Source organism: Tauraco erythrolophus, chromosome 22 (genome assembly GCF_009769465.1).
Source record: "Tauraco erythrolophus isolate bTauEry1 chromosome 22, bTauEry1.pri, whole genome shotgun sequence".
Classification (NCBI taxonomy): domain Eukaryota; kingdom Metazoa; phylum Chordata; class Aves; order Musophagiformes; family Musophagidae; genus Tauraco; species Tauraco erythrolophus.
The window spans coordinates 6,283,192-6,295,627 of record NC_141486.1 but is presented as its reverse complement, the minus strand read 5'-3'; the positions used below and the strand labels follow the sequence as shown (position 1 = coordinate 6,295,627).

The following is a 12,436-nucleotide window of genomic DNA, read 5'->3' as shown; positions in this document are numbered from 1 at the left end:
TCACTATCTTCTCTGCACAGTCCCTCACCTTCAGTTCTCCATGTTCACACTCATAGTCCCTGTGGCAGGTGGTGTTAATGGTTACAGGTAACCCCACCTAGATACTCAGGCTTGCGACTGTCACACCACCTCCCTCGCTGTCAGAGCAGCTCACCTGAGCTTTTGGAAGGTAATCAAGCCCCTCTGCCTGCTACTTTAAGACCACTTTGCTCCAGCCAGCTAGTTCAAATCTCTCCAAAGCCTCCAGGGCAAGTAAAACTAGATCAAACAAGTGTGCTAGAATATCACCATCCTTGTAAGCACAAGGAAAAAAACCCAACAAACTCAAAAAACATAATCTAATTTTCTTGCTTTAGTCTCTTAAAACCATTGAGATTAAAAGGGTTGACTGGTAAAGCAATCAAGTGTCTCTTTAGGAAAGAATTGGTAGGTTACTAGCTCACGGCTACATTGAAATTTGATTTCTTACCTTAGAAAAGTCTGTCTGGGTTTCAGGCTTTATTTCAAGCAATAGTCACTGACCTTCTCCGAGTGCCTCCGTCACACATCGAGCCTTGGAACCTTAGTTTGTTGATCTACTTGGGAAAGCTGCAACAGCACAAAGCAACTTCACTGTAGACAGTGTCTGTCTTCTAGCCAGAGCCTGTGCCCTCCCCGGCTGCTGCAACAGGCAAGAGCAGCAGCTTGGACCTGTGCACAGAGCAATCCCTGCACATGGTCCATGCCATCGTGTGCAGAATGGTTCCTGAGGAGTATTTTATAGTGATGCTTGTCTAAAACCTCCTATGAGTTCCCCAGTACGAGACTAAGAGAACGGGATTGGGCGTGGAAAAGCCAAGGGAATCAACCTTTGATGATAATCGCTTCCAACGGTACCTGGATTGTCACAAGCCACAACTCACGTTGCTGCTCGCTGGGACTTCAGCCCGGTGGACGCAGCGGAACTACTACACAGAAGATGCAGAACTGGTGCTGCAGGCTGCTGTGCCCAATGCAAAACCATGAACCCAGCTGCTGTCTATAAAGGTTTTAATATCAGTATAAATAGGGCACAGTTACAAAAAACTGCAAGACTGGAGCAATGGAATTTTGACTTAAAAATATTGCGTGAGGCCTTGCTCTTCAGAAACACACACAACACACAGACTGCAGGGTGAGGGGAAGGCGTGAGCACACATACACCATCTCGCCTTGAACCATTCCGTACAAAAATAGCAGTAGAAAGATGGTCTCTGAATTGCTGGCTGATCCCTTGGTTGTGCCTTGACCGGACTCTGACTGCGAAGGAGAGGCAGCTTGCACCTTGTGTTAAGAGCAGAGCTAATGCCCAGCGGAAAGTTTGTCTCCCCTCTCCCTCCAGCCACAGCGTCCCCAGCTGAGGTACAAGCTATAAAAATAAAGGTTTTGGCTGTTCAGCACTATACCCAGCCAGGATGCTCTGGCAGATGCAGAGGGCAGGCTGTGCACGTGGGCTGATCACTGGAGAGCCGCTCTTGGCTCTCCTGACATTCGCTCTGCTACTGGGTTGCACGAGTTCAACGGGATCTGGCTGCTGATGTTACAGCTTGGTTTACACCACCGCCCACGCCAGGCCGCCCTCCCTCTCCCAGTCCTTGTTACGAGCTCTGCCAAAGGTGATGCCTTCTGCGGTGGATGTGAATTGTTCCGCTGCAAGTCCTGAAAAGGGAGGCTGGGGCAGGGTAGAATCTATCTCTGCACGTGCCGGACAAAGGCCTGCACGAGCTGAAACAAAGGCTCCTGCCCCTCAGGACCCAGCTTGGAGGCAGACTTTCCTTGGGGAGACGGAAGAACTCCGCTGGCAGGTGAAGAGGGACCACCGCGGCGGAAGTAACGAGACAGGCTGGAGAGCAGCGTACTCTGAAATTAGAAGGATGGAACAAGTTAGCTACTTTCAAACACATGCCCCTCTCCCTCCCCAAACTGGAGCTGGTGGCACAGGAACAGGTACCAGTTACCAGTACGTGCATCCCAAGATGCCGAAGGCTGTTCAGAGATGCTGGGGAATGGGCTCTACTGGGCAGCCAAAGACAAACGACCTTCTCCCACATGGCACATTTACAGTGAAGAGCAGGGAAGGATGGTACAAGCTGCTTACCAGCTCAGAGCTGAGCTCCTGTTTCATCCGCTGCTTATCACGGGGATGCACAGCTGGGTCTCTCAAGTACCGAACAGCCTGGGAGATGAGCAGGTAGAAACAGTTTTCCATTGTAAACATGAGCAGAGACCTGTGCAAAGAAACACACATCAGCAGGAGTCAAAAAGGTCAGCACGCTCTAGTTTCAAGGTCAAAGGCTCTTAGAAAGACTTCACACACAGGGTACATAGGAGGGAACACTGTTACTGTTCACGTTCTGCTCAAGCAGTGGCACCCAAAAGCTACGGTTTGCAGAGCAGAAACCCCTCTGAGCCATCAGGGAAGTCTGATTTAAAAGTACTGGTAAATAAGCATCAAACTACTCTTGAACTGCATCTAAGTGGTTGACTTAGGAGGGCATGGCTTCACACACCCTCCCCAAAAAAATCCCTGCTTGCTTTGGAGAGCTTCTGATGGGCTGTCTGAACTTCCTGGATTCAGAGTGAGAAGCTCTCAAGCTACACACACGCCTCTAAACATCAGTTCTCATCGAGGAGCATTAGGTTCTGCTCCTTGGCCATGGCTAAATCAAATAGCTAGAAACTTACTTCAGGGTTTTTGTTCCCTCTTGCGTATTCAGCCCTGCAGCCTGAGGGAAAGGTTCCTTCTTCTTATCCAGCTTGGAGGGAAAAAAAAGACAGGCATTAGAAACAGGAGATACAAAAGAAGAAATGCTCCTACTCTTCAAAGCAGCAGTTGAACGAGGGCTCTGAGGCCACTGCAAATGCTGTGCTCTCCAAACAGAGATGGCTAGTACCTCTCCCAACATGTTAAGGGCCACGTTGACTGTGGCAAGGAGGGTCCCAAAGGAAGGCGCGACATCTGAATCAAAGGCTGGTGTGGTGAAACTCAAAACGAAGAGCACGTTGTACTCAGCAAGGTCCAGTGACTGCGGAGAAACAGAAAGAGGAGCAAGTGACCCCTGAGGCCATGAGTATGCTATTATCAGAGTAACAGGAATACCTAGTCCCTGTATCACACTTTTTGTATGAAGAACTAGAAGCACTGAGATAATTTCCCAAATCTCAGGTATACAGATGGAGCAGTAGAAAGCGTCTGTACAGTACTGCACAGTCAGACTATTCCTCACGTGAATGAACCTTCTCCAACTCCCGAGCCGTACAGCTTGCCACCAAGTGGCAACCTAAAGTAATGCCTGTTTCCAGATTGTTTTCAAAAGCCCAAGCATATGTACCTAGAGGCATAGGAAAAGGAAGTTACCTATTCAAAAGTTAGCAGCAGGACACTGCCAGAATCAAGGATTAAACCTTCCTTTTCAGAACATGGAGACCAGCCACTAGGTCACACCAACACAGGAGGATAACAAGAGGATGTCTTTTCTGAAGAGTGACATACTGAGGATACAGCAGAACAGCAGACAGATGTATGGTGGGGTCATTGTCTCACACAGGACAGAGTGTGCCTCATGGCATAAACCCAGGACATCACTTGAAATGCTGGGAACTCTCCCCCCTTCAGGGAGCAGCACCTCTCCTCTTTCTTAGAATCTTAGACTGGTTTGGGTTGGAAGGGACCTCAAAGATCATCTAGTTCCAACCCCCCTGCCATACGTAGGGGACACCTTCTACTACACCAGGTTGCCCAAAGCCTCAACCAACCTGGCCTTGAACACTTCCAGGGATGGGGCAGCCACAGCTTCACTGGGCAACCTGTTCCAGTGCCTCACCATCCTCAATGCAAAAAATTTCTTCATTACCTGATCAAGGAGGATCTGGCAGACATCAGGGGTGAAATGGCGCAGAGCAGCAAGAGATTTGCTGAGGATTTTCAAGAGGCTGTACTGCACTGTAAGCAGTGCTTTCTGCTCTGCTGCCTCTGACTCAGGGCTCGGATGTTTGGATGAGGCTTGGGGATTACGCTGCACTCGTGGAGTAACACTTGATGGAAGGGAATCACCATTTTTTGTCTGTGAAGAAAGGAAAAAATAAAGTCTTGAATGCAGATATGATTATTTTGCACTACTTTCAGGAAAGAAAAATGCTATGAACAAAAAAAAATGAGGAAATAAGGCACTCAAATTCTGTCATCTGCTAGAAGCATGAGAATCTACACGTAGTGTGCAACAGGGGAGGCACTGCATTGCAGGGAGGCAGCTGCAGAGGCTATTCAGATTCCACGTTCCAGAAAAAGAATGTCCAATCAACACACCAAGCCTTAGCCATGCTGAAATAACACACCAGTAGTAATGCATCGTCCCCGCCTCATGAATCAAAGGATTCCCCAAGAACAAGAGCTATCTCTACTAAACAAATTAAATCAGATCAAGGACACTAGGTCAACAGTGGCTTAATTGATGGCACTACAAAGTACTAGAGCAATGCAGCTTTCTTGCTGCAGTGTGGGCAGCTATAAAATGGTATCAGCACCATTCAAACACAGGCTGCTGTTTCTCTAGGACTGGCTTTACACAGTCCAGAGTTTTTAGAGTCCAGAGTACTCTTTGCACGTTCTTTTTTGCTGTGGAGAAATGCAAATCCTAACTATTGATGATTGTCAATAATCACTGCTAGGATTACTGACAATCAACTCAATATCCAAGAGCCTGGATATCGAATAATATTTGTCTTTTAACAGGGAGCACGGGCATGCAACACTCCTAACTTACATTTTGGCTTACAGTCCCCATCCTCACCTGCAGGTAGTGCTGGAGCATTTTGCGGCTGTGCAGGAGGGAGGTACAGGCCTGACACAGGTAACACAGATTCACCTGAAATAAATAAGGTGAGGGAGAAATCTCTTAAAAGTTCAAAATCCATCTACTCACTACCGTTGGCAGAAGCTAGAAAATCCAGTCAAACAGAACACGGTGATCGTAAAGGACCAATGCTGTCTCTTGATTTCAGAGTATTTCCTCAGGGTCACCTGGCGCTGAGAGCAAGATACTGAATTCCCCAAGTTATTTTTCCAAGCTACCATCTGTCATTCCCCAACAGTTACCTTTCCTCACTCGATTCAGACAAGGTACTGACAGAACAGACAATTAAATGACCTCAGCAACAGCTCCTATTAAAAGAGCAGCAATAAAAAGGGGGTATAGTGCCATTTTCTCTTAACACATGCAAATCCCTGTATTCTAAAGCAATGTATTATCCACAGCAGTATCCTGATTCCTACCTGCATGTCCCTCATAAGCTGTGGCAGGTGGAAATGCCACTCCTTTGTGAAATTTGAGAGCTGAAGAATGAAGCCAACAGTGTGGTCGGCCTCTTCCAGACAGGCCAAGCTCTGTACTGTCCGTACTGCGTTCAGGCACTGGAAAGGAGAGCGAAGTAAATCAGGGCGATTACAGTTAAATCACAAAAAGCCCATTCCCTTCTCGGGAAGAAAAAGCTGAAGATGCAGAAGATCTGCCCTTAGGGACAGACGGTGCATTCATGAATGTAGTGGCACAGCACGTGGGTCGGACTCAGAGCACTTTACGTTCTCAGTCAGAGGTCAGTGCATTTCACGAGCTGTGCTGCCCTACAAGACGACAGCTATTTGTCTAGGGAGCACACTTACAGACCCGTCATTCAGCACCTGTGTACAAACAGGACCGTTCCGCACATCCGCACTGACACGATCCGGCCAGTACAAGTATTTCAGTACTGTGGGACATGAGAGCTTGCTGACCCGAACAGTGACTGAACCCTCACCACGGCACTTTCACTATCTGAGCAAGGCTGAGCTGAAGCCACCTCCAAGAACAGCTCTCATTTTCTTCCAGAGCAGCGAGCCCCAGAGTGAGTTCCCATCAAACTCTGACTTCTGCTACTGTGTTGAGTAAGCGTTTTAAACATCTGTAGCAAAGTTATAACCCCAAGAGTGAACAGGATGAACAGATGGTGACAGCCCAGCTTCAACAAGCATCAAAACAATCATCCCTGCCTGACCACATCCTTTGTATATTCTACCCTCCTCCTCTCACTATTTAATTATTTCTACTATAAATCTTTGAGGCAGGAGCCTCTTTTCAATGCTTCTGCACTGACATGTTTCCACTGTTATTGCAACACGGAAGCCAAGCAAAACCATCACAGAGAAAGTATGTGACATACCTGAAGAATCCTCTCTTGATGGACACCGACAAAGTCCAGTGCTTCTGTCAGAAAGTTGTATCTGAGTGTTTTAAGAAGGCGTTCCATCAGTGACATGGAGAGACGATAGACCCCAGGCCAAGAGGGGGCATCCAGAGACTTTCGAGACGAAGCAGATGTCTGAACAAATCAGATACAAAAATAAATTACTTATTTACACCACTGCTCAGTGTGGCACACGCCACAAACCCTCCACACCATTTTGGAAGTCTCTGGGCTCTAGGGGCGGCTGCTGTCCTCCTCAGACCAAAAGGGCCCTGCTCCAACCACAGCCAGCAAGACAGGGCATGGTAAGCTTTCCTGGCATATTCCCACCCAAAAGGAAGCAGCACCCACCTGAATGGCTCCGTTAGTGCTGAGCTGGTACACACTCAAGAGGGGCAGGCAGACACTCTGCGTGACGCCAGCTCCAGCCACTGCTGCTGCTCCCTGCAAGTCACAGAACAAACTATGGTTAAAATCTGCATGTCTCCTCTCTGAGACTACAGAGACTTATTTTGGATTAGGTATTTCTGTGCTTTCCACTGTCACCACTCTTTTAGAGAACTTTCATCTACACACACTTCTTTTATGTTGTTAAAAATCCAGTATCAAGAAAAGCAATACTGTTCTTCCACTAAAATCTAAGCTGCATAACTGTACTACAAATTCCATTTTGCTGTGACCAGGTGTGGTACATACATAATCTTGGAAAAGGGCTGGTTTTGGAACAACTTTGTTTTCACCTAAAGCCCCACAGAAAGTTCAACTTGTAATAGACAAATAATGTTTTATTCCAACTAAGGAGAAAGCAGGTTCCAACACTTAATGCTGTTTTAACTCGGGCGGGGAAATTTGCATTGGAGAACACATTCAGGGAAAGTGCCTGCTCTAAATTACAAGTCTGCTCTGGCTGGCTCAGCTCTTCCATTCGACACATCCCACTATCAAGAACAGCAAGGCAAACTAAACAGATGTACATACAGGACCTACAGCTTGCCAGCCTCTAAAAAACCTCTTCACCTACAGATCATTGTTCCACTGCATCGCAGACAGAATAACGAGATACGTGGTTCCTATTAAAAACGTATAGCTCTATGCTCTCATTTCTCTGCACCTCTCACCTGTTGAGTCCTTGCTAAGGTCAGCAGCAAATGTAATGAGGCCTCTGTGAAGTGAAGGTTTTGTTTAACTCTCAGGCTGATCTCCAATGCAGCAAAGATAGTAGGAAGCACAGGGACTTTCCTAGTAACCTGTAGCCAGTAGTCTCCATCTTCATCAACTTCACAGAGCTCTTTAGCCAAATGCAGACCCAGAACACACACCTGCAGCGACAAGGGAAGGAGAACGTGGTATAGACCTGACATGGATACAAAGAAGATCTTGAAAGCATTTACTAACACAACCTAAAACTTCAATCATTCTCAGAATCATAAATTAAGGCACCTGGTATCCCTCACACTGTACTCCGCACACTTCCCAGCTGTATTAGCAATTGTCGAAAATGTTTTTAGGGAAGATCTGAATGAGAGGCAGCAACAGCCAATTTCTCAGACTGATGCATGCCAAAAAGACATGGAGGAGTTCTGAGATGGAAAATGCCACAACTTCTTTTGAAGGCAACAGGCTGCAAGAGAAAGTTGTTCCAAACATACATGGAACTTCCGTCTAGAGAGAAGAAACATGGCTGCAAAGCAGATGAACAGGTCCTTTACCCCATCTCGCTGGTCTTTGTGTTTAAGTCGGGAGGCATCATCTGTTTCCATGCTGTCCCTGTCATCTGCAGCATCTCCGGAGGTCAGGGTGTGTCGAGTCTGATCAAAGAGCGCAATGACCTCATCTTGGAGTGTTTCACACACGCTCAACACCAGCTGGGAGTACTGTGGGATCTCATTCACTGGGACACACACAGAATAGACAACAGTTAACACACAATCCTTGTACTTAGGTTTCCAGTTTAGCTGGTAACATCATGGGGCCACATATCTTGGCTTTAGTATTTATTCTGTTTTCATTTCAAAATCTAAAAACCGGAATGTGAGGAACTAAGTTAGATGATTAAGTCTAGGAGGATATAATGAGGGATTAGATGGTCATCTGGATAACAAATTGTGTAGTTTTACCAAGAAGTCATATCAAGACATCTCAAGGCACAGATCAAGCACTACTATAGACAGGTTATCCCGTAACTGCTCACAACAGCACTTCCTACTCATTTCTCCAGACCGCTGGTACTGGCCCATGCAGATTGGGTGCAGTCTATGTCCTGTGAGTCCATATAAATACTACATCCTTATCAAAACCATTATAATAAATTGCACCACCTTTTACCAATAAGACTGTAATCTCAAATTCAACAGCAAAGAAAAACATTTTAAAACAATCCAATCCTCCACTTTCTATTTATTTTCCAAAATACTGGGCTTGCAGAGCCCAAGCAGTGGGACAATGAACACAGAGAAAGGTAAGGTGGTACACCTCTCCACACCACAGTTGCCTTTGTATGTGTTGTACAGAAAAATACTGCCCTGATTCCACTGAGGGTCTTCAAGTGCCACCGCAACGTAAGATGCCCCACAAGTGACAGGAGTGATGACCAGACTAGTTGCTCTGGTTTGCAACAAAATGTACCCTCGGGAGACTTTCTGGTGTTTGGGTCTTTTGTTATCTCTAGCTAGAAATCCATGTCAGAACCTACACTCCATGGTCACTCTGTGAGATGGTGTTACTAGGGTGTCCCTCCCACACCTGCTGAGCTATTTTCAAAACCACATGGGAACTCTTTATCGTCCCTTATCAAACTGATCAAACACAGAGGTTATTGCTGGGGAATGACAAGGGAAGGGAAGACATACACATATCGTGAATTATAAATCTCATCTCTTTCTAAAACTAGCTAAAACAAGTAAGAAAAAAAGCAGAGAAGTACCACAGGTACTATGCTGACTATATTCAGCGTCCTGAACTACTACTACCACCATATGCATTTTTATCTTGGAAACACAAGAGTGTTAGGGTGTGCTGAGCCATGGCAGCCCTGCTCTTTGGTACCTGTACATACACCATCTCACCTTTCATCGCCTTCATTTGCAGCACGGTGATAAGAGCTGAGAACACTTTGGCTTTGCTTTTCTCCATCGTCTGCTTATCTGTCTGTAGTATTCCCTCCAGAATCTGCATCAAGGAGTTTATGATTTTATCCACAGAACCCAATTCACTGAGAAAAAAAAAAAAAAAAAAAAAAAAAGGAGAGTACTTGACTGAGCTATGTGTATAAGCTATATGATCCATACAAATAAAAGCAGTTCTTCCAAGTAAAGTTTAGGTCGTCACCTGGATCTCACTAAAGACATTCCACAGCACAGTGAGACTGCAGGACTATCACAAAAACTTTTTTGATACACTTCTCATCAGCAAGCAGGAAGCCAAACCATAAATGTACTGCTGCAAGAGATTTCAGCAACAACCTACAAACACTTGCCATCCCAAAAGAGAACTCTATAATAAGGCTTCAGTTTCTTCCCCAAATCACTAAGGGAATCTCCTAGAGCAAAAGAGTTAAACATTAACCTCCCAAGTTTTCATGATTAGTGGTGGCTAATAATTATCCAAACAAAATACCTACCTCTTCCACTGTTTGAGCAGGATCAGAAGAAGGGTACATAGCATAGACCCCAGATGCAGACAGGATTCTGACGTGGGAACTAGAAGCTAAGAAGAAATACTGCAAGAGTTACAGTTGCAACGGTCACATGTAAGAACACTTAAAAAAATCCTCATCCCACGCACCACCACCAAATAATCAGATTTCCTCTTCAGCAGCTACGAGCATCGACGGAACCAGAGCCAGGATCTTCTGCAAGGTCACCCGGTGATGACAAGAACAACACATATAAAATATTTATTAAAAAATTCTTCAACTCAGGGAGAGAGACTTTCTTTTAGCCCAATTTCACAGGATCTAAAAAAAAACTATGATGGCAAGCAACTGAGGAAACAGAACTCCTTATAGTACAAAGGAGATGAGCAACTGGAAAATTAAAGAACTGACAAGAAGCAGCACCTACCAAAACCTTGGTCCCATTTAGCACATCCAGAAACAACTGCTGATGAACTGCAGAATCGGTCAGATGCATTATATCCGCCTAAGATCCACAAAGACAGAGATCAATCTAACGCAACAAAAGATGCACCTTCTTAGCAGTCTAACATCAGTCTACTGGTTTAATTTGTGACTTTAAGAATTCGCCAAATTTTTTCAAAAATTTCAGCCAAAACTGCTGACTGATGCAGTTTTACAGAAATCACTGAAGTACTACATTAACAGTTGACAGGGAGTCGGAAATGACTAATCGCATCCCTGCCTCACTTGGCTTGGCAAAATCTCTTCTGTATTACAGAATTACTTAGGATTGCTATTAAATTTATTTATTATCTCCCTCCTCTGCTCATACAATAGCTTATTTTGATCAAACAACAAAACCCCACTACTCTAACCTCCAGCACCATACTCATGCCAAGTTGTGTTCTAAGCATACATGCAAGAAAATTGGGAAAAAAAATCAGTGAATTCTTCATTATGGCTTAGCTGGCCCTGAGAAGTTGACATTATATTATTCAAAATGCTAACTCCAGATTATGATGAAAGATGAAGTACGAGGTAGCTCTTACATGGCTAGCAGAGATGATCAGCAGCATCCGCCAGGCTGAGATCAGTATTTCATATTCTGCCATGGAGGCACAGCTGGCACCCTCCGTCTCTGCCACGTGATGTGCCAGAAACTTCACATATTCTGACCAATAGGTGAAGCGCTTTTTGTTGGAGAAATTCTTCAGCGTGTCTTTCAGGGACTGACACAGTGAGCCCCTGACCAAATCAAGAGGAGAAGTTATCTTCATTTATTCTTTGGTCAGAAAATACACTTCTTCTGAGATTCAGGTAGGAAAGCCAAGGACACAGTTTGCAAGTGAAGGTTATTCCACATATTAGACCTGTGCAGGGAATCCCACTTTTTGCATCAAATGTGAAGGAAAAACCATGATCCCTGATGAAAATCTGTGATTTATTATTTTTTTTAAAAACATAGATTTTAGTCAATCCTGACTTTTCAATGTATTAAAGGGCAGTTATGTTCAATAAAACAAAACGAGGAGAAAACTACTAAAATGTTATTCAGCAAACACTATACTAGGCGTACTTAGCTTAGTTTACAATTAGTTTTAATAAATACTGTATATTCTCATTCCAGGCTACAAGGAAAATACTAACATTCTCATCTACAGGCTGCAGAAACACTGTAACATCACTTTCTGCAACTGGTGATTGCAAGAATCTCAAATGCACATTTGTGATTCGTTTATACTGTTTCTCCCTCGTTTTCACAGGATTACATGTACTTTGTCCCTCAAAGAGTGCATGGTCTATCAAGATTTAACACACACAGTTTAAATAATTAAAAAGGAGAGGGACTAAGGCAAGACTACCAGAGACTCACTTGACAGCATAGTAGATCTCCAAACAGATGATTTTCATGATTAAGGCACAGGTATCCAAGACACTGAGCTATAAAGACACACACACACAAAAAAAAGCAAAATCTGAGCACCTAGCTCCGCAGAGTAAGTGGAATTCTGATTTATCCCTACACATCCACTTGTGGTGGCTGATACTCTAGTTTTGCAGGAGATTTGTTTCTCCCACGATAGCAACAGCTGTGTCGTTTGACCATGGACCAGTGATAGTAAGGAAAGAATGCTGTGTTCGAAGCAGCACTCTGGGTGAGAGCATGGGACTTTCATAATGAAGGGGAAAACTCCTACAGAAAGGAATAATAACAAGAATCTAATCAATTTCTCTGTGATACTATTAGTCAGCCTGAGCTATGCTTAAAAAAAAAAAAAAAAAAAGTTTATTTTGCCAAACAGCACAAAAGGGACAGTATGGATAAGCTACAGACAGCGTACTTTTCAAAGAGTGTTACCACAGATGCCAGGTAACATCTAGCCTTGTTTCATATGTGAATAAAGAGTAGAGAATTTCAAAAGACAGTACATGGCTGTACAGTCCCTGCAAAGCCAGAAAGCTTCACTTCATCTCCTGCCTGTGTTTAAACCACTTGATCATACTCCCGCTGAGAAAACTGCAAGCAGAGGGAAGAGCCACACACATCCCTTAAAAACCTTTTCTGATAAGCACACAACTACC

The 12,436-nt window shown here is 44.6% G+C and overlaps 1 protein-coding gene across 2 annotated transcripts in view; it reads right to left on the bottom strand.

The window, feature by feature from the left end:
* Positions 1-1,012: 1,012 nt before the first annotated feature.
* The window catches only part of NUP188 (nucleoporin 188), a 30,711-nt gene continuing 19,287 nt past the window's right edge, over positions 1,013-12,436 (bottom strand). For both annotated transcript variants that reach the window (XM_086624970.1, XM_086624969.1), the window contains exons 29-44: positions 11,727-11,794; positions 10,903-11,098; positions 10,299-10,376; positions 9,857-9,942; positions 9,303-9,448; positions 7,947-8,128; positions 7,356-7,556; positions 6,589-6,681; positions 6,214-6,372; positions 5,291-5,428; positions 4,809-4,883; positions 3,873-4,082; positions 2,913-3,044; positions 2,704-2,774; positions 2,117-2,246; positions 1,013-1,878 (exon numbers count right to left, since the gene is read on the bottom strand). In XM_086624970.1, the coding sequence (XP_086481096.1) occupies positions 1,708-1,878; positions 2,117-2,246; positions 2,704-2,774; positions 2,913-3,044; positions 3,873-4,082; positions 4,809-4,883; positions 5,291-5,428; positions 6,214-6,372; positions 6,589-6,681; positions 7,356-7,556; positions 7,947-8,128; positions 9,303-9,448; positions 9,857-9,942; positions 10,299-10,376; positions 10,903-11,098; positions 11,727-11,794 (2,136 nt within the window). In that variant the 3' untranslated portion in view covers positions 1,013-1,707. The remainder of the gene's footprint in view (positions 1,879-2,116; positions 2,247-2,703; positions 2,775-2,912; positions 3,045-3,872; positions 4,083-4,808; positions 4,884-5,290; positions 5,429-6,213; positions 6,373-6,588; positions 6,682-7,355; positions 7,557-7,946; positions 8,129-9,302; positions 9,449-9,856; positions 9,943-10,298; positions 10,377-10,902; positions 11,099-11,726; positions 11,795-12,436) is intronic.